Source organism: Lepisosteus oculatus, chromosome 2, assembly GCF_040954835.1.
Source record: "Lepisosteus oculatus isolate fLepOcu1 chromosome 2, fLepOcu1.hap2, whole genome shotgun sequence".
NCBI lineage: Eukaryota > Metazoa > Chordata > Actinopteri > Semionotiformes > Lepisosteidae > Lepisosteus > Lepisosteus oculatus.
This window is the reverse complement of record NC_090697.1, coordinates 9,864,797-9,885,086: the sequence shown is the minus strand read 5'-3', so window position 1 is coordinate 9,885,086 and position 20,290 is coordinate 9,864,797. Positions and strand designations below refer to the sequence as shown.

Genomic DNA, 20,290 nt, shown 5'->3' with positions numbered 1-20,290 from the left:
TTGTTTTCAGCATCACGCTGCAATAAGTGAACACCGCAAGTTTACAAAGGACTTTGAGTCCTTTGTTTGAAAACTGTGAAAAAAAATCGCTTTAGACGCTAACAAATCAGGTTGAGGCAGTTTGTTGAGTTTCATTTTCCATGTGCTCTTGTGTGTGATTATTTGAATCTGGTAAAGCTTCTTAACAGTACATTGGCTTCACACTGTTTCACTTTAGAAACATCTTTTTAAAGGTTCAGTAGTTCTTAAAAACACAAACTTGATTTCTAAATAAAATGAAATTGAAACATATTATCTTAAAACGACAATGTTACAGATCTAAACCACATTAAAAGCAGTTGTTGAAGCCGTTTAAGTTGATATGTCTAATGGATGAGATCCTCTTCTCTGTTGTTAGCAGGGAAGATGGACAAAAAAAGGTTCTTCCGTCTCATATTTTTCATCCAGCTAAATCAAGTTTATAATTTAAGATTTAATTTAGTTTAAAATTATGCATTACTTTTTGACTGTCAGAATTAGCCTATTGCTTAGTGGACACAAAATATTACCATGAAATGGCCTGCTGCCACAGTCTAATAAAGATATTTTTCAAACGCACTAGGGATAGGCTCTGAGCTTGGAAGGGTGCCTCATAATGTCATTTCTATCAGTTTCCAGGTCAATAGTCATATGGCCTTATTGAATCAAGTTCCCGGTTATGTTAGGAAGATGCTGCGTATTATAAGCAGTTGTTAAAATGCAGCATTTGTGCCTCATTGTTTTCCACACAGAAGATAATTGTATACAGTATATTTATTAAAAACATTGCCATGTGTGTATTTTTATGCTTGTCTTATGATGTAATGACAGTTCCACAGTTTATGAAAACGAATACAATAAAGTGTGCTTAAAACATTTATAATACTTTTGAATAAATGGTTTATAATTAATTTGGTAATATATTTATAATAAAGTATCTAAGAATTAATATTTGTTCATTAAAAGTAGATTTATTCAGGTCATTTGAATGTTTATTTTTTCATGAAAACAAGAAACGTATAATAACCAGGATGACTGCATTTTTACCAAATTCAATACATTGAATTGCCATATTGAGCAAGGGTTGTTCAATCTCTTCCCTGTGTTTTGTGAACAGTATACTTACAGGTGGTGCATTTCAAGCTTTCATCAGAAGAATAACTTGCAGAATTCTTATTTTGTTGAAAAGCATCCGGCCGTTATTAGTTTGTAGCTTTGGCTTTGTCATACCTGCCAGTTGCAGTCAAGTTATTCTGGCCAGAGCATGCTGGAATGGCATCTAAATGAACCGTTTGCAGTAGGCAGCTGCCAGTGTCAGATGTTGTATGAAACTTGAATTCCTTTTTGCAATTCACTGCCACCTTTAATTAGAGGAATTCCCTGGGTGCAAGGGGTTTATTATTCGTTTTGTCTTGCCATTCAGTGACTGTCACAGTCATCCGTTGCAATTGTGTGATGGACGAGTCACAGTTTGCATTTATTTGTTCAATAAATTGGTATCCAGAGGAACAGATCTTTAGCTTTTCTATCGGAGATAATTATGTTTGCTTCATTTGTCCCATCATATGTATTGACTATAAATGTGTGTTTGCACATACATGCAGTATTCCCAGTGGGCTTCATTCTTTCAGCCCATATAATATCAAGGGCTCACAGATAATTTTCTAGTGATTCTAGTGTCTTTCAAAATAAAAACGATAGTCTTAAAGGGTTTTCAGTCTCTAAATGCTCAATATATTTCTTCCTTTTGAAAAGAATAATGTCACAAAATCAGATTTTTACTTAAATATGTGCATGTGATATGGCCTGCTGAATTTTACTCCACTCTTTAGAACAGCTCCTGTCCAGATCAAACTGTATCTTTCCCCTTACTGTGTGTAAGGACTAGGTGATAAAGTGAGAAACTACACATGATTATGGGCCTTAGAAATTACACTAAAACATGTGATGGCGTAGAGTTTAGTTTGCCACACTTTTGATCCATGTTTTCACCAGTAGAAAAAGTTTATTTTTCTTCTGTTTTCGCCCTCAGGACTGAGACAAGAGGCCTAAATAGTGGTTCCTATGTGTTCCAAGTCAAGATGGGCATATTGATGGGATTAGAAATCAAACTGGGAAGCTCCAAATGCCATTATTTCCTTTGCACAGTGTGGTATCGCCTTTATAAAGCCAGCCACTGGTGAACCTTCAATCCCCCACCCCAGTGCGTCTTTGTTTATCTTCACAGTTTTTCCTCTTTTCTTCCACAGGTCCCTTTCTTTGGTCCTCTGTTTGATGGAGCCATTGTAACAGGAACCCTGTTGCCAAGTTTAGTACGTGCCACATGCATCAATGCCAGCAGAGCTGTGAAATCCCGCCTAACACTCTACCAGAGCTTGTATCCTTTCACATAAAATAAAGCCTTTCCTCCGAGTGGGGAAGCTAAGGTAAGATTTCACTCTTTCTGGAATTCCCTTCATGGCTGTAGGCTGTTCTACAAGTCACAAGATTAGAGGTTCATTAGTTATAGTTGTACATAACCTGTCTAACTTGTTTGTCTTTGTTACATGAAACAATAGCACTGAAAATTATTTTTCCATTAACATTGATCAGAATCCTTGGTTTTCTTTGTTATTTTCATCCTCCGTCATGTGCAAGCTGTCTGCTTCAGATTTTTGCAGAAGGCTTTTCATCTGACCGGAAATTTAACTGAAAAAGTATCCCGCTAAAACGAATGTGACATATGGCGTTTAATGAGCACATGGAGCATGTGATTAGTTTTTATGGTTTGATGCTGGCGTTGATACTTTAGTGGTTTGGCAATTATGCCAAATTTAAGATCATTCACTTGCCATCTTACATTTGTTTCGTTAATCAAAATGTTCTCTACTTCTGACGCAGGGTTAGTGAGATGTGATCTAAAGTACCTTTATTTGGAATATACAAGAGTGCCTCCTTTTGCCTTGTAAAAATAAATGAATACATCCCAAAACAACTGGGACAAAGCACCAGTTCGTATAAAAGCACGCTGTAAACTCAGATTACAGCTGTACTTGTCAGTCGGTTTAAGGAGAGTGCAATCAGCGATGGAGATTAATTTGCATCTCAATTAAGTAGAAATAAGGGAGAAGGATTGTGGTCTGTTGCTAGCAGGTTGTGGAAGAAATCTGATCAGCCACAAAGCCATCTAGTACTGCAAATGCAGCCTGACTAGAAGACAATGGCTGAGGATTTGTTGCCATGGTGACCTGAAGCTTGGTTGCTCACTGCAGAACCCAAGTTTTGCACTCTACACTCTATTTTGGCATGATGACAAAACCCACTACTGTAAAGAGAGGAAATGAAAAAGCAATAGCTACTACAAATCAAACAGAAACAGACTGCGGCCATGTGAACCTCTCAGTTTTCAGGGCCATGTTAGAGATATAGGGAGTACTAGCCATACACTGTGAGAGAATGTTTGTGAGATTTCACATGCATTCAGCATTCATTAATCTAAGAATTATGGTTTTCAGTTATTAAATAAGATTCCTTTTCGTAACGACAAGCTAACAGAGAATAGTGCGTCTACTAAATGTATTATATGTGCATAGTATTTGTATACCTTGTGTTTCTCACCAAATACGTGCCTAATGGTCTTGTGTTATTTTCCTCTGCTGTTGTATTTTTTTGGTTTTGCTTTCATTGTTTCATTGTTTATTGTTTTTTAATTCGTTGGTACCCTTGTCGGCTCTTCTCGGTTCCTTAAATTGGCTTCAGTGGTACTTGGGGTTTCATGTTCTATAGTGGGATAGCATTACTTTTCACATCTTCCTAATAATGGGCATGTTGACCATAAACTGCATTGCAGTAACATCTCATAGTCTAATGATTCAGCCTAGCACGTGTCATTGAGTTTGAAGAATCAGGCCTTAAATCTATTCGTTCAGTAGAGTAGCTGATGTTGGAGGTCTCCCAAAAATGTCTTGAACATATACAGTATTGTGGGCTAAATGTCCAGTGACATTGCGTGCCTAGGTAAATTTGATTATATAATTTCTAATCGTGTTTCTCCTATATGGAACCATACCCTACTAAAATCAGCTTGGCAGTCCAGCATGAATCTTGATTCATTGGAGAAGACTGTACAGTGGCCACTGTGTTCCACACTCCCTCTCTGATGTATTGTACAGCAGTCCCACTATGCTTACTGGTGTAGTCTAAAGCAGCCAGAAGCAGTACTGTAACGAGAGCCGGTCCAGGCTCCAGTGAAGCGTAGTTCAGGACCCTGTACAGACGGTATAATTCGGAAAAAGGTGGAGAAGGACAACAGGGAAGAGATGTAGAGGATCACAACGGGTTGACAGACAGGGGGGCGTGACGGCGGTGATCCTGTGCTCGGGGGGCATGACGGTGGTGATCCGATGATCGGGGGGGGGCGGTGGTGATCTGGTGCTTGGGGGGAAGTGGCGAACAAATCCAGACAGTCCAAAGGGAAAATCCGTGGCTCAGCCCAGGGTCCAGGAACTGGGGGATTCATCGGAGACAAACATGGTTAAAATCCGGAATGTGATCCGGAACAGGGAATAAAAACCAGGGTAACGAGGCCAGGTGCTCTGAGCCCCGGACTCAGATAATTAGGATGCCGTGATGAAGCTTATGTTGTTGGGTCTCTCCTGGACCCACTGGTAGGCGGGCTTCCGGGCATCCATTTCCTAATGCTGAGCCAGGAATAGCAGGAGCCCCAGGCTTAAATATCAACAGACAATACAGGAGGCAGGTGCACGTAATCAACTAAAATACAAAAGGGTCGGAGCGCCCTTAAGAGGAGGGATGACGATCTGTAGTTTGTCCTGCACTGCTATTGTGGTCAGCAGTCACTCCTCATGGTCAGTTGTGCATTTCAGATACCCCATTTGTAGGATCACTGAACATCACATTTTTGGTTCTTTGGAATCACTAATGGCAGTGCATCCAAACAAAGGGAAAAGAATGATCTGTCATTTCCAAACCTTTACATTTTTAATGCATTTTTAATACATTTTGTAAGTCCTAAATAATAACTACTTGAGCAGAATTTGCAGAAATGCATGTAACTCACATGTGTCTTCTTGCATACAGAACGGCAACATGAATGAATGGAAGAGTCAAATTCTATTAGCTGAGTTACTTTATATTGTAGTTACAATTGTTATATACAACAAGAGTAAGGAAAGGAACATTTACAAGTATACAGAGGGGTATTTGTAATAACAAATACCAAGGATTTATTCATCTTTTTCAGTTTATTTAATCTTCCTGGTTAGCTGCTTTTGAAGCAGGTGGAAAGTAGACCTTTTCGTGCATCTTGCACAATCACGAGCGAAAGTGGAAAATAAAACCCTGGTAATTTAAGTAAAACAATGACTCTACTACTGACAAATGTGAATCATTCATTTTTTGACATCTTCAAATTATTTTTGGACATTCCATCAGTGTTTGAAAGAAACTACTTGTGGACTCGACTAGTACTTCAAGTGTGTGCCTTGAACATGATAACATTGTATGTAGTGTTTAGCACATTTTACAAGTAAAAAGGTCATTTAGGTTTGTTTTTTCTACATTGAAGACTTAAAAAAAGGCAGATTTGTCAAGGCTGAAACATTACATTTTGGCTCAAGGGCTATCAGCATTTGTGTGTGTATTTGTTGGGATTGTACTTCCTGAAGAGAAACCCATTTGTTAGATGAACAGCTGCTGACTGGTATTTTTTTGCAAATGTAGTGTATCTTTTCTTTTTGTTCAGACAGTGACCTTGTAAAGAAAAGGATCTTGTATGGCCCTGTGGATTCAAATAAAAGATTTGTTAGGGGTGTGTGCTCCTTCTGCACTGCAGAGATAATTGGGAGACTTGAAATGTAAGATTTTCCTGCTGCAAAATGTCTCATTCTAGATTAACTTTACATCACAATTTTGACAACAACATCCTCATAATGAAGGTCCTCAGAATTTTTGGTAATTTGGTTTCATTTTCCACCGAGTACATAAAAGCCACAACAGTTTTAACATAGTTTGTCATATTGTTTTATTAACAAAAACTAAAAAAAGACAAAGAGCACATATAGAATTGTAGGACCATTAGAATCAGTTAATGTGACAGGACAGCTGCTAGAGGAAAGAACATTACAGTGCTTTTGAAATTGCACATAATGTTACATAAATTATTAATACCAAAAACATCTGTTTTATTTCATATTCTTCTGATCTCATTAGACTTATGAAATTTCATGTTGTGGCTGCTTTCTCAGTCATGCATGAAAATGTAAATGGCCATGAAGCCAGCCAGTTGGTGATCACATTAGAGAAATCTTTCCACAGGTCCCAGAGCCGACACCAATATAGACACATGCTGCTCCACTTTACTAAGTGGTGTTTATCATGCACCATCACCCAAGTGTGATTTTCTTTAGGAAAAGCATCTTTCTCTGAGGTGTAAAAAAGTCTCATAAAGGTTGGATTATAATGCTTTAATCATCAGTGGGTTTCACTTGAAGACATCAGGTTTCTCTCCAGAAGCACTAAAAATCTCAAAACCACATTCATGCTAATAGATGCATGTAAAAATAAGCACATTTATCTCTTGAGTTTATCTCCAGATAACTTTGTTCCATTCTACAGAAATTGTGTTTGTCAGTCTCTTTCTGCTGAAACCTGAAAGGGTAATGACAAGAGATGTCATGAGAAAACAAGCTCCTGAGACTCAGGATCGAACAGGACAGGTGATTTGCTCGGTGACTACACTTTGAACTGAAGTTTCAGGTGCGTTTTTTTTTTTCACCTTTCACAAGCACGCAACGGACTTTTTTAATTATTGAAAGAGTCACAAAGCCTCAGGTTCAGGCACATCTGTGAATGGAATCTTTTCTATTCAGGAACTGCACGAAGAGTGATTGAAGCTCGTAATGGCGGTTACATTACTAGAACGAGGAGTTATACTTCCGAATTTGTGGCAGTCCCGTACTACAGCTGTTCTTGACACAGCCGCTACGGTTTGAAGAGATCGTTCCTGACTGGAAGGGTTTTTGCAGTCAGTCCCAGTTACCTTGTCTGGAGGAGAACACAGGATTTAACTTGTCACAATGGGCTCTCCTGTCAGTCACTGTAACCAACTGTCACAAGAGAGGCAGAAGATTGAGACTGCAGAGCCGGGTCTCGTCACAGCGATTCTTGAGCGCACTGATGAATGCTGTGGGAGCTCTAATAGGTGGGATAAAGGAGTTCTGACCTTCATTTTGAAGTGCAGCCTCCCTGCTGGATGGAATCGATAGTTTCACGAGCTGTCTTTGCTTCATACCTCTCTCCCCACACCGAGATCCATCTCCAGGCAGCAATCAATAGCTATAATCTGTTCCAGCCTGCAGTAAGTCATGCAAGGCAAAGCTTTTAGGTGGCATTACAGGGGATAGTGGAGGTGACTCATTCACTCATCTTTACAGTGCACTTCATGCTGTCTGGAAAAAAATGCAGTACTTTAGAGCATTTCTTTTAGGAAATGTTACTCATTTCAACTGCTTTAACTTTCCTTTATCTTAAGCCTCATCATCGGTGCTTTCATCTGTTGTCACCCCGGGACAGAAAAGTGATTTTTTTTTTCTGGTGAAGACACTGAAAAACAAGATTATCGAAACAGAAACAGTGGCAAACAGTGCAACAGAGCGTGTTACGTTGTGCTCTCCTACCTCTTCGGAAGAGGTCTGGGAACTGGGGGTGAAAGTGGAGCTTTAATCCTCCCCTGAGCCTATCAGCAATAGGCGGGCATCTCAGTCCTGCTAGAATGTAATATAATTAAGAGTTATGGAAGATGAGGTTTCAGCCACAGTGACTAAGATGGCTTGAGAGCTGGCTGCAACAAGGAAAAACGTACATCGGTGTACTCATTGAGTCAACCAGTTGCCCCAGTCCCTATGTTCCAGGTTTACTGAAGTGGCAAACACACGTTTAAAATAAAAAGGTCTAGAAAATAAACCAAAGGGGTAAGGCTATATTGTCCTGTTGTGACTCTGTTGCGATCGCTATAATGAAATTGTATTTGCTAAATCAGTGTTCAGCTTCTGGAGATATTGTGATGTAATACAAAAGAGGAGGTTGTTTCCAGAATGTTTTTTTGTGTGCCACATCCTATTCTCCTGCGTCCCTTTTGCTAGTAAAATGGTCCAGCAGGCCCTGGTTACAGAGTGTTTTGTCTGGAGTGGTTGTAGGAGTGTGTCTGAAAGTACCAGCGAACTGTGGTTACAGAGAGCACCCACTGCTGACGTCTGTTAGGACGTTTGTGTTAGTAATCTCTCGGTTCCGAAAATTATGGATCTGCTAGACTTAATGAGAAGAGCAAAGTCAAATGATTTCAAATAATTGCCTCTTCCTTTATTCTTATTTTGTTCATTTGGTAGAACTAGTTCTCACTTTGAAAATTGCTGTTTTGATATCCTGCCATAGTTGAAATTTGAAATGAAATTTGTGTTCTTACAGAAAAAGTTTGTAAAAATCAATTTGCCATACTTAACATCAAAGTACAATTCTACGTTTTATTTAACAGATCTTGCATGAATTCCATTTTTTTCTTATTTACTAGTTGGGTAACTGCATATTAGTCTTGAGCTAAATTCCATACTTTGGTACTAAATTTTCCTCTGTAGTGATTTGTATCTATATTAAATAGCAAATCTATATTTTTATTTGCCAGTGTAGGCACAGACAACTTTATAAATTGATATATACATTGGATATACTGTATATAAATATTACAAAGTATTTGAATCTACTAACAATCATGTTAACATTAAAGTCATCAAACAACAAAAATCAAAATAATAATATTATAAATAATACTTGCCAACACAATGCCAATTCTATTTTGTATTCTAGTATTTCTAGTTTGGAAAAACAGTGAACGGTTTTTGGTATGATCTCTTTCAGCATCCACTTTTTTCCGTTTTCATTGAAACCATGGCTGAAAATCCATCTTCAGATAAGCATACATTAATTAGTATTATTTTTTTTATTATTGACTATATTATCGGGTCAATATTATTTATATTATATTTTATTCTTGAATTCTAACAGATTGTTGATTGTTAGGTGAACAGGTTTAGCAGCACAGCTGAGAATACATTTTCATTCCTCAGAGGATATTACAGCTGCAGTTTGATTTTCTGTGTTTTTGCTGTTAAGCAGTTAATAAATTGTCATTGTATGACACTGAAACAAGAGATGTTATAGGTTAAACAGTTAACCCACTAAATTAATACTGGTTTTACACAGCATTTAAACATTGAAGACCAATGACATGTGGTTTTAGTATAACTGTGGGCTCTTGTAATCAATAATATGTTTGTGACAATACAGAGAAGCAATTTATTCCAAACAGTGATTACTACAACAAGCAGGTGACATTATAGAATAGTTTCAAAACTTGCCTAAATGTAGGAATTTTTCAGCAAAACCTTTAAGTACTCCAGCATTACCTATAGCAACAGCAAGAAACACCAAACAGGATTTCTCCATAATACATAACATTTTTAATAAACACACTAAATATACTATGAAAACTAAAGTTTGAATAGTTTATTCTATATACTCTAGATCTTCAAATGTTCTGAAAAGACTCATTTTGATGCCAATTTAATACCCAAAAAATGTTCTACAAGGTTCTTATTCTAAAAATTCTTAAATTTGGAATAATTTTAAATAAATATCCTTTTAAACATTTTCTTTATGCATTGCTCTTCCACTCCATCGCCTGTAATGTTTTAGTAGTAGTATTAGTAATTTATTACACTTATAGAGCTCTTTTCTGCACACTCCACTCAAAGTGCTTTACAGGTAATGGGGACCCCCCGGATGATGCGAAGGCAGCTAAAGTGCGCAGGTACTCTCACCACACACCAGCTATCAACGGGAGGAGAACAGAGTGAGTTCATAGACGGGGTTTATTAGGAGGCCATGATTGTAAAGGCCAGGGGAAATCTATCCAGGACACCGGCGTTAACACCCCTACTCTTTTCATGAATCGCCCTGGGATTTTAATGGCCATGGAGAGACAGGACTCCAGCTTATGTCTCATCCCAAGGACAACGTCTTTTTACAGTATAGGGTCCCCATCACTGTACTGGGGTATTTGGACCCACATAGACCGCAGGGTGAGCGCCCCCTGCTGGCCCCACTAACACCTCTTCCAGCAGCGACTTTAACTTTCCCAGGAGGTCTCCCATCCAGGTACTGGCCAGGCTCGCTCCCGTTGAGCTTCAGTGGGCTGCCAGTTGTGAGTTGCAGGGTGACATGGCCGCCAGCTTATTAATTTGCAAAAGTATGATGTCACGTTTATAGTCACATTGGTCTGAGTGTTGAGTGTGAGGATGTCACTGTCCAATAAACATCAGGAAGCAAATGCTTCAAAGGTGAATTGAAAGCTTTCTCCATTTGACATTGTTCATACCGTTAATTGCAACATCCGCTGCCTTGTTCTGTTGAGGTTTGACTCGACAGGTCTGATTTCAGTTTTTGAAACGTACATGAGCACTTTCCTGATTGAAAAGTGACACAAGACGAGCTGCATATGCAGCCGGACGTACGGCATTGATGCAGCGTGACAAAGAGCGGTAAGCTCTTGGCTTCTGAGGTAATGACCGAAATTCCAGGTTTTGCCTGTAGATGGGGGTGTTCACATGGTTTCAGCTGTGCAGTAACGACAAGATCGCTGGAGGGACTGTCAGACATTCTGCTGTCCCAGGAGTGTGGGGGAATCCCATAAGATGAGCTTTTCTGGTCCTCCCTACTCAACACATTGCCATGGTGGCCCTATCCAGTAAAAATGACCTGAAAATGGATGGATGGAATCAATACGAAATGCTTTTTTTCTGAGACTTTATTTTCAAGGTCACCTGTTGCAGGGCCATTAGTAACTCTCAGCTAGGTGTCTGTATCTGTAGCTGGTCTGTAATCTTCAGAAATCTTAACTCTCAGAATGTGCAAAATAGAAAAAGTAAAAAACTAAGGTGCTTATCTTAAAAAGGAAATTCTTTTTTAACTGTATTACTCTTTAGTTGTTGTCAAAAAACAATACGTTTTTTTTTATTCCAGACCGGTGAGGCATATATATTTCCCTGAACCTTCATAAAAGTATAATTTGCATAATTTGAAAATGTCTACTTGTCAAAACTTGACAGAATTCTAGTAAAAAAAAACATGCTTGAAAGTATTATTTTTCCTGTCATGTAAATTAGGGAATTCTGATCAGGCAGCACAGTTCCACAATGTGAGTATTCAGCTGCTCAGCAAGAGTTTAGCAACAGTGTTGGAAAGACCCATTAAAAGCCCACTGTGAGATAACACTTCTAACCAAGTGCAGGTGCATTGAGTGACTGTTGATTAGAAATGATATTTTGGACTGAGGGAGTGCCAGTATTAAAGAAATTAGGAAGAAAAAAAATCACCATACTCAGTAGATGTATATTAAATTCAGATCCTAAAATTCAGGTCTTACGTGAAAGATTATTTTTATCAGCGTTTGCTGTATTTTAAATACAGCAATTTACAGCTATAAATTTACAGTTTACATTTATAATGGGTCCTGTATTTTAAATATTTAAAATTCCTGTCCAGATAAAATACATATTGCAGGGTTTATATAACATACATGTTTACACCCACATAAAATACTTCTAGTCTGTTTATCATAGTACCCAGGAAGCATTAAAATTATTAAAATTTGAAAACAGTTTTTTAAAAGTCCTTAATATGTTCCTTTAATGTGTGTATGACGGTTACATAGATAGCTAATCCTTTTTTCTTAAAATACTGTTTTTTGTCCTATGATTCAAATGCTCTTGGGTGTGTGCTGTTCTCATCTTGATTTAGAAACTTGTGCTTGGATTAAGAATGATCTTCCCTTTAAAAGCATTCCTGACTGTAGATCAGGATAACTGTCATTTTCTATAGATTCTTTCTTTTAATAAGAAGTATGGTTCTTTCCCCTTTTGGATCACATTTACATAGCTCCCTAAATCCTCCCGGACAGACAAAAAGGGTCCTGATTTACATGCCTACAGTTCTTCAGATGTCCCAGTCGGGGGGGTGGGGGTAGGGCGGGGGGGGGCTGCCTCTGATCAGGGTTTCTCCACTGAATGTTTTAACCTAATCCCATTATCATTCTAGCGCTGTGCCACTGATGCACCTTGCTAGCTGACCAGCTGTTCCTGCTGCTAGTTACAATGTCTGATGTGTTCAGATCACTGGGTTCCTGCACTCACCACCGAAAGGAGACAGCACTTCCACTGGGGATGGCCACGTGCCTGCCTGTCAGTAATGGCACTGAATCAAGTAATAGGCTGCCCGAATGGCATATGGTGTCTAGCTTCATACAACATGCAAAAGTATTCTTTGCCCTGCACTAATGCAGAATGACTCATAGCATTACTAATTTTTTCCCTAACAATAGCCTGTCGCTACACCCTCACTTTTAAACCCTAGGGCTCTCGTCTCTGGTTTCATAGCCCCTTAAATACAGGTAGAAGACTAGGAGACATACGGCAGTGGGATTAAAGCATGATTGATTTTTGTTTTTTTAGGCGTTGGTGCTTTCAAGGGTACAATAAAACAGACCTACGCAGACCGAGTTAAGGGATTATCTGTGTTTGTTGGAACCTTTTACAGGACTGTTGGTCTATTTTGTTGGTAGTTGTGCATAGTAACTAACTCTTGACATGTTTTACATGAAGTTTCAAAAGTCTGTTTATTGATTCTCTTCACATGTTGTCCCATTGCATTCTGTTTATGCGAGTATTTTTCAATAAATAACTCAAATAAGTAAACCCATTTTATCATTTCTTGTTCAGGACCATATTATGCATTTCCACATGTCTTTTATTTAATATATTGAACAGATTGAGATTTTTAATTATATATGTAAGAAAAATAAGGAATGTCTAATTAAATGGGACCAGAATGTCTGGAATGACTAATAATCCAAAACAGGAAAGGATATTGGTAGATTCAAGGTGTCCCTTTGATGAATATTTTATTTAAAGAGATGAAAAGTACATTTTGACATGGTAAAAATGCATTTTCTGCCACTTTTAAGTATTATCTAGGGCTGTTATCCTTTCTTCTAATAACATTAACTAAAAATGAAAATTGTCGTATTTTAAGTGTATGGAGTAAAAAAATGAAACTTCAGCGTTACTTACATTGGTTAAAATGTCTAAATCCTACATTTTAAAATGAATATTTCTTCAAAGGACTTTGAAATTGCAACAATTGCGGTGCAACTGTTTGTTAGTAGTTGTATTAGCAGATCTGTGGAAAAGCACCATTAGGGCAAATTATATTCAGTTCAACGGCAAGGACATTTATTGGTATTTAGACTGACTGGGGAGTTCTACATTAGTCCATTGCCGGAAAGCTGCCTGTTCTTGTATTTGTGCAGAGGGGAAGGCTGGTAATAGTCACGGTTAACCGACGCCTATTCCTGACGCGTACGGCACCAAGTGCGACATCCAGCCCATTGTGTGGTATAACACAGGGACAATAAACAGACACTTGTTAACTGAGACAGCAGATCCTCGCGAGCTGGGAGGAAACCAGAGCGCCTGGCAACACCCCCATGGGCAGAACATGCAAGCTCCGCACAGAAGGCACATCGGTCCAGAAATGTACTCGAGACCAAGACAGTAAGCGATGCTGTGAGTGACACAACATCACTCGCTGTCAGTTATGAGGCAAGTTAGTTATCATGTTATATATATATATGATTCTAAAAATATTTTTGCAGTATGTGTGGCTTTTCATTATGAACCTTGATGGATTCATGCTCTAAGTCTTTGTCAAGTTGCATGGGATTTCCTTTTGTTTGCTCCAAGACAGACTTACAAAATAAGACACACAGTATGTATCAAGAATAGTTCTATGTATTGTGCGATTTCTAACCCTGGGTGTAATTGATTATAAATGGTCAGCATTAGGTAATTATTCAATTTTCTTCAAAGCTGACATTATTACCGGTTTCTAAACCCCTGAGTCAAGTATCTGACATTCAGATTCCATCCTTTATACTGAAATGATAAAATTAATGTTGTTTTGTAAGAAAAAAATACTTAATTGCTACCACATTGTAAAAATAGTATCTCTCTTTTTAGGGGAAGAGAAGAATTGAAATTAGTAGTGAACTTATTTTAGAAAATTATAATTGGACCATTACGGCAGATTTTCTCTTTTCAGAGTTGTAAAGAAGGCTCAAGATCCTGTCATCTTGGAGTAATTCATATTTATATATTACAAAATGACAAAGGTGAATTTATGGCTAGAGCTGCAGACAAATTTATTTGTGTGGTTAAAAACTTCAAGTATTCCAAAATGCATGAAAGGAAAAATATTTCCATATTTTGATAAACATATTTGTTTAACCCTTAAAATGTTTTACCCCTTCGTATTTTCAAATGGACTACCTGGACTATCTTTCTAGAGATGCTTTGGGGCAGTCTTCAGTGCACATACTGTGAGTTCTCCCATGAGACATGACTTTTTCTCCAAGAAAACAATATTTTTGGAGGAAGTCCTCCTTTTGTTCCTCAGACAGTGGCACATTTGAATTTTAGAATGCTAACAGATGTGAAATGGCTTATAAATTTGAAGAAGACACCTGTTTATTCTGGAACATATTATCTAGCCTGTTTCATTCTGGGAAAGGGTCCTCAGTCCTCTTCTTGAGCTGCAGCTTGGTACTTCAGAAGGGAGTCCTACGAAGGGGCTGTACTGGGAAGCTGTGCTGGTCACTGGTTAAGAATAGTGTCCACATCCTCAGTGGAGTTTATTCCCAGTGATGGACCAGACCATGGTGGTACTGGAACGATCTCGTTTAACTTTGTCCACTGTTTTAACTGTTTATTGGAATGATCAAAATACTGATTTATTCATTACTGATTAATTCATTTGAGGCTTTTTAGGGCTTTCATGAGCAATTATAGATAAGACTGTACAGAGTCAGTGTCACTACCAGTTTTTTAAGAGAAGTAGAAATACACAGTGATTGGCCATTTTCTGGTTTAATGAGGTCAAAGGTCATTATTATAATCCCATTATAATGGCTGTGCATGAATGCTGGGCTAATTTACCATGCTCTTAAAGCAGCACCTATAGCATTGCAAGGTATTAGACTTTGTGGCCTCAGAGCTTTCCTTAAAAATAGCAAATGGAAAAAAAGAACTTGGGTAATTGTGATTGATGTGCAGTGCTTTACCGAAGCTCTTCTGAGGGTGTACACCCTTGGTTGTGCTTTTAGTAATTAGCATCCAGCTAGCTTTTCCATCTGTTCTTCAAACCCATCTTAATTAATGAACTTTTCTTCTTGAGTCCTTAGCATTATGGAAGGCTGTTAGTGATCTCAAGTTATTGAAATGGATTTCTTATGCCAGCCATTTTTACATTGATTAGTTCTATTTTTTGTCTCAGAGCTGCAGCTGTGCTAATTAGTGAATCCTGCAACTGTGTTCTTTGTACTTCCCACTTTAAGAATGTTCTCAAATGGATTCTTAGGCATAGTCACTGCATTGTGGTTGGGTGAGTGTTAGTGATACATAATTTCTCATCACTTATCCCAAGTAGAAGCCCTGGAGCAAACCAGATACTGTAGCTCCACTGCTGTTTTTGAACCAGGCTGTGCCTGAGATGATGGGGAAGAAGATGAGCAGTTTGAGCAGTTAAATTAAAACTGTCGTATCTTGTAGAAGGCCAGAGTATATAAGGAGAAGGTCTGTCTTTGTTACGAAACAGGTTGCCTTTTTATTTTTATGTCCACTGTTTACAACATTAGAATCCATATTTCCTGCTTTGGTCTCCATTGTTATGGATTCAATGCAGATAACAATCTCAACTCTGGAGCCTGTCTCCTAATTTTGCAGCATGATTTAAGGGAAGCACTTTTTAATCGTCTATTATCTAAAAAAGAAAAAGAATTTCCAAATGAAATCTTACAGCTTACGGAGCACGTAATTATGGGCAGACATACAGAGGTGTCCCCAAATGAAATGATGCCCACTGCTGTATAACACTTGAGTATTTTGCAAGATATAACTGAAACCTACATGAAATAATAGTTGTTCACCCGTAAATGTCAACCAAATGTCAGATATAATATACCGTAGTATCTGTTTTACCTGTTGTGATTCTTTGGCTGTTTATGTCTATAGACAATGATGTTGTCTCAATTGTTTAAAAAAAATTAAATTTAGTGGGAAATGGTCTCATCTCCGTGCATAATGGTCACAGAGTTGATGTTTGTTTAAATATTTTTATAGTAGGTATAACGTTAGAATTTCAATTGTTGTGTTATTTTAAACCATTTTTAGTTAATTATTTATAAGTTACACATTAATACCACTTTAAACAGTTCAAAGGCTCTACTGGCTCCACTCTCTGTTTGTCTTTTTGTTCTGGTGCAAAGGATGTCCTTGTCGTGAGCATTAGCATTTTTCTGATAAATGGAATTCAGTGCCATCTTTGCATAGGACGTCAAAAAAGATTAAAGTGTGCATTGTGCTCTTTATTTTCTTTCTTACAGAATTCCGCTTTTGATGTGTTAATCATCATATTCGGTTTTTATATTCAGAAGTGCCGCCCATTGTTTTAGGCCATAGAAGATTGTGTGCCATGCCTTGGTGCACTGTGACAGCTTTTTAGTTGAGGCTTGCCCAAAACAGGGCAATTTTGCCCTTAAAAGAATGCTGATATCTTACACAGCAGGAAATTAGACCATAAAGTCAAGCAGACAAAAATGTATACATCAGCTTCGAACACAGGGCTTCATGAAGGGAGTATCTTGTTTAGAAATGATTAAATTGTGCTGTAACTAAAATGGAATAAACCTAACCTTGCATGTTCCAATGTTAATCTTTAATTTGGGGTTATACTTCTAATGTTCTGAGTGTACGATTGTATAAATAGAGAGGCATTGAATCTTTATTAAGTAATAGAACCAATAGTAAAAGTTATGTTTTAATGCCTCTCTATATAATATGTATACTGAACTGCCTGACCTTTCTCTCATCCAGAGTCCCCAAATAGTAACAGATATTTTCTTTAAAATATCTGTTTTTGAAGAAAAAACAACTAAAAAAAATTGATAATTAAAATACAGTAGATACAAAATGGATATTTTCATATGATTTTTGAACCCGTGGCTGTCTTAAGTCTTTTTTCAGGCCTTTTTTTACACTGCTGTTGTCTCTTATTACATGATGGCTGTTATCTCAAGACACTGTGCAATGGGTCACGTAACAGCAGGGCCTAGATACGTATGACAGGAAAGATGAGAATGAGATTTTCACTGCAAAAAATTATTATTTTTGAATTATTTCAGGAATTGGGTGTGTGGATATATTTCAGTAAGTTGGAAGGATGAGAAACATATTTGTTGTTTTGTTTGATGTAAATCAAGTGCTATGACTGGACCAAAACAATCACCTTAATTCAAATCATTATTTCTACAAAGAAAAAAAAATGTTTTTCATCACGTACACTAAGCTTTAATTAGTTTCTTTTCAGCCAAGCATTTTTGCACCTTTTGCCCAAACGAAAAAAATACTCAAACACATGCTGAGGGAGAAGCTTTGTTAAACCAGGATCACAACAAGATCCCAACTGCTTCACCTACTTGTTTTTGTGTTTCTAGAGACTTATAGAATCACATCTTCCTCCGTTGTCAGTATCTGGGCAGATATATGGTACTTCCAAGTCTCATTTCAGTTTTCTTCCATCTGTTTTGTGCGTGTATGAAAAGGTCTATTATAATCCGGTGCTCTCTAAATAGATTGGCTACCAAACGGGTAGGCTCAGAACATTAGCCCAGATTCCAAGAAGCCTTCCCCATAGTTTAATTATCTGGCTTTACAGAGATCTTAATTTTAACGAGTTTTAAACTACATTGTCTCTGGACCCATAAAAGACATACTGTCTGTAGTGAATGAATAGGCTTCATGCGGGCAGATTGAGGAAAGACTGGGTCTTTATTAACCCTAGAATGACTAGCTAATGTGATTGAAGTATGACCACCTGGCAGGGAGATTGTACAGTCAGCTGCCACTGAAGGCCTAGAATGGGGAGTACCAGGTGTTCTGCTCTGGCCGCCTGATTGTTACCATGTAATAGCCTGCCTGACTGCACAGTATGGCTTGGGGCTAGGATTAAAAAGCTTTTGCCAACACAGAGGTCCATTTTCTTTCTTCCCCTTTTTTTTTTAGCTCCCTTGCTTCTGTTTGTCAGTATCACCCTCTTCCTACCCATCGCAGGTAGAGTTGCTTATGGAGTAATGGGTATTCATCGTGACCCATTCAAGCTGTTCTTTTCTGGGGGTTTGGGGAGCTGGAGCAAGGAAGATAGAGAAGAAACTGCTGTTGTGGTATTTTTTTTAAGTAAGGAAGGCTAGTTAAACTGCTGTCTGGGATGGTCATAGTATAGCTTTCAGCTCCCATCTGTTTAGAAGCATTGGTATTCTGACCCAAACTGCAGTAACTAATTAAAATAATTCTGCAGTGGTTTTGCTCTGGCTTCTAAAAAGTTGATACGCCTTGTGTCTTAGATTTTTGTTTTGTGGTTTTAGATTTGAGATTAAATGACGCCTTAAAATTATTTTTTTTGCATTCTGATGGAAGAAAGCATGACATTTGAATATAAAAATGTAAACGACTAGAGGGTGATGTTTTTTTACCCATAAATATGGGGTTTTGCAGAACAAAAATATTATTTTGTTTAGATTTGAAACTGCATTTATAATTGAAACAAACACAGCCATTTGCAGCTAAGTCTTTGTGACTCTGTGACATGAAAACATGATAGCTATGATCATCTGTAATTATGCGTACATCATTAGTCGACCCATTAAATGCTTTTCATTTCATAGAGCTTGGAAAGTATGTCTCAGTTCAATTTGCAGAATGAATGAAATTTTCACTGAAAACAGAGAATTCAGCTTTGAATGGAGGTGTGAATCAGAGAATAAAACAGAAATGTTGTTGTGCGTTAATGCATCACAATCATTCCTTCGCACATGCCATAAGCATCATTAAAATTTTAGATGCCCCATCTAGCCCTTTAATATTTAATTACCACTCTGTAGAACACTGCACATTATTGTTAGGTTAAACTAGGGCCCTTGGCACTACACAGTATTATTGTGCTGTTCTAGCAATTAGGATGTCACCTTCTTACATTTTAATGGGTTTGACTTCTGCTTGTTATATAGAAGATATATAGATATACAGAGGAGCTGCTTTTTATTTCTTATTTTGAGAGGGTGAGGAGGGCGTAGGTCTTGGATAAAATATAAGCCAAAAAGTGTGTTCAAACGTCACGTTCTTCTGGCAGGCCATTGGTTTGGATCTCTTGAAGAGAAGCTTTTTTCATTTGTGTTGCTTTCTGTTGCTGCCTTGACAAACCACTTTTTTGATTGCAGATACTTGTCAAATCCTTCCTTCTATTAACTTTTCACCGTATTTCATGAATTTCCGTTTGCCTCCTGTTCTTGGCTGAAATGGCTGCAATACTGTATTTGGACATAATCACAATATCGCCGGAGGAGGTCAATTGCAACAGAGTACTAGGTGGGTGGGTTGCTAAGCTAGTGTCCCGGATCAGTTCAGTGGGACCCTGGCGCATCACTCCAGTCCTTCCTTCATCCGTCAGAAGACATGGCTTGGTCTACATGGTTTAGTCCATTTATAACCTCGCTGCTAGCCTGACATTCTCCTGTGCTTGCCTCACTTTGTATTACCTTGCATTGCCAAACTTCTTTGCATTTCTGCCCAAAATATCAATAAATGATGTTTTCAATTGGATCTGTTTAGGAACACAATTGAGAAAGTATTGTTTTCATCTCAAGGAAAATGTCTCTAAGCCACCTGATGATACTGAATGGGAGAATCTGTGAAGTTTATTATTAGGATTCTTATAAGCTATTTTACATTATGAGTAATGTTCAGCAAGTATGTCTGATTGAAAACACTGCTCAAATGGAACAAACTGTCCAACTGAACACTAATGCAGTACATGCTCCTTAACATTAGTTAATATTGCTGAAAAGTCAAGTTAATTGCAGTCATTGTTTATTAAAGTTTGTCTCCCTAATAATCGGTTTTCAGATAAAACCTGAATTGGAACCAAAGAAGATTTTTAGATCAAACCAGCAATTCATATAAAGAAATTGAATTAGAGTAGAAGGCCTATTATTGATTAAAATAATAATAGATGAATTTAGGATGTGCAAACTATAGAGGAGACAAAAAGTGAACGA

General features: G+C 37.8%; 1 protein-coding gene across 7 annotated transcripts in view; it reads left to right on the top strand.

Moving 5' to 3' along the window:
- Nucleotides 1–20,290, top strand: part of ralgapa2 (Ral GTPase activating protein catalytic subunit alpha 2) — a 195,566-nt gene that overhangs the window by 144,821 nt on the left and 30,455 nt on the right. For 6 of the 7 annotated variants that reach the window (XM_015354284.2, XM_006626136.3, XM_015354267.2 and 3 more), the window contains one exon: nt 2,268–2,395. In XM_015354284.2, coding sequence (XP_015209770.2) covers nt 2,268–2,395 — 128 coding nt within the window. Of the gene's footprint in view, nt 1–2,050; nt 2,396–20,290 lie in introns of those variants that run through there. The other variant, XM_015354302.2, reaches the window with a different exon arrangement.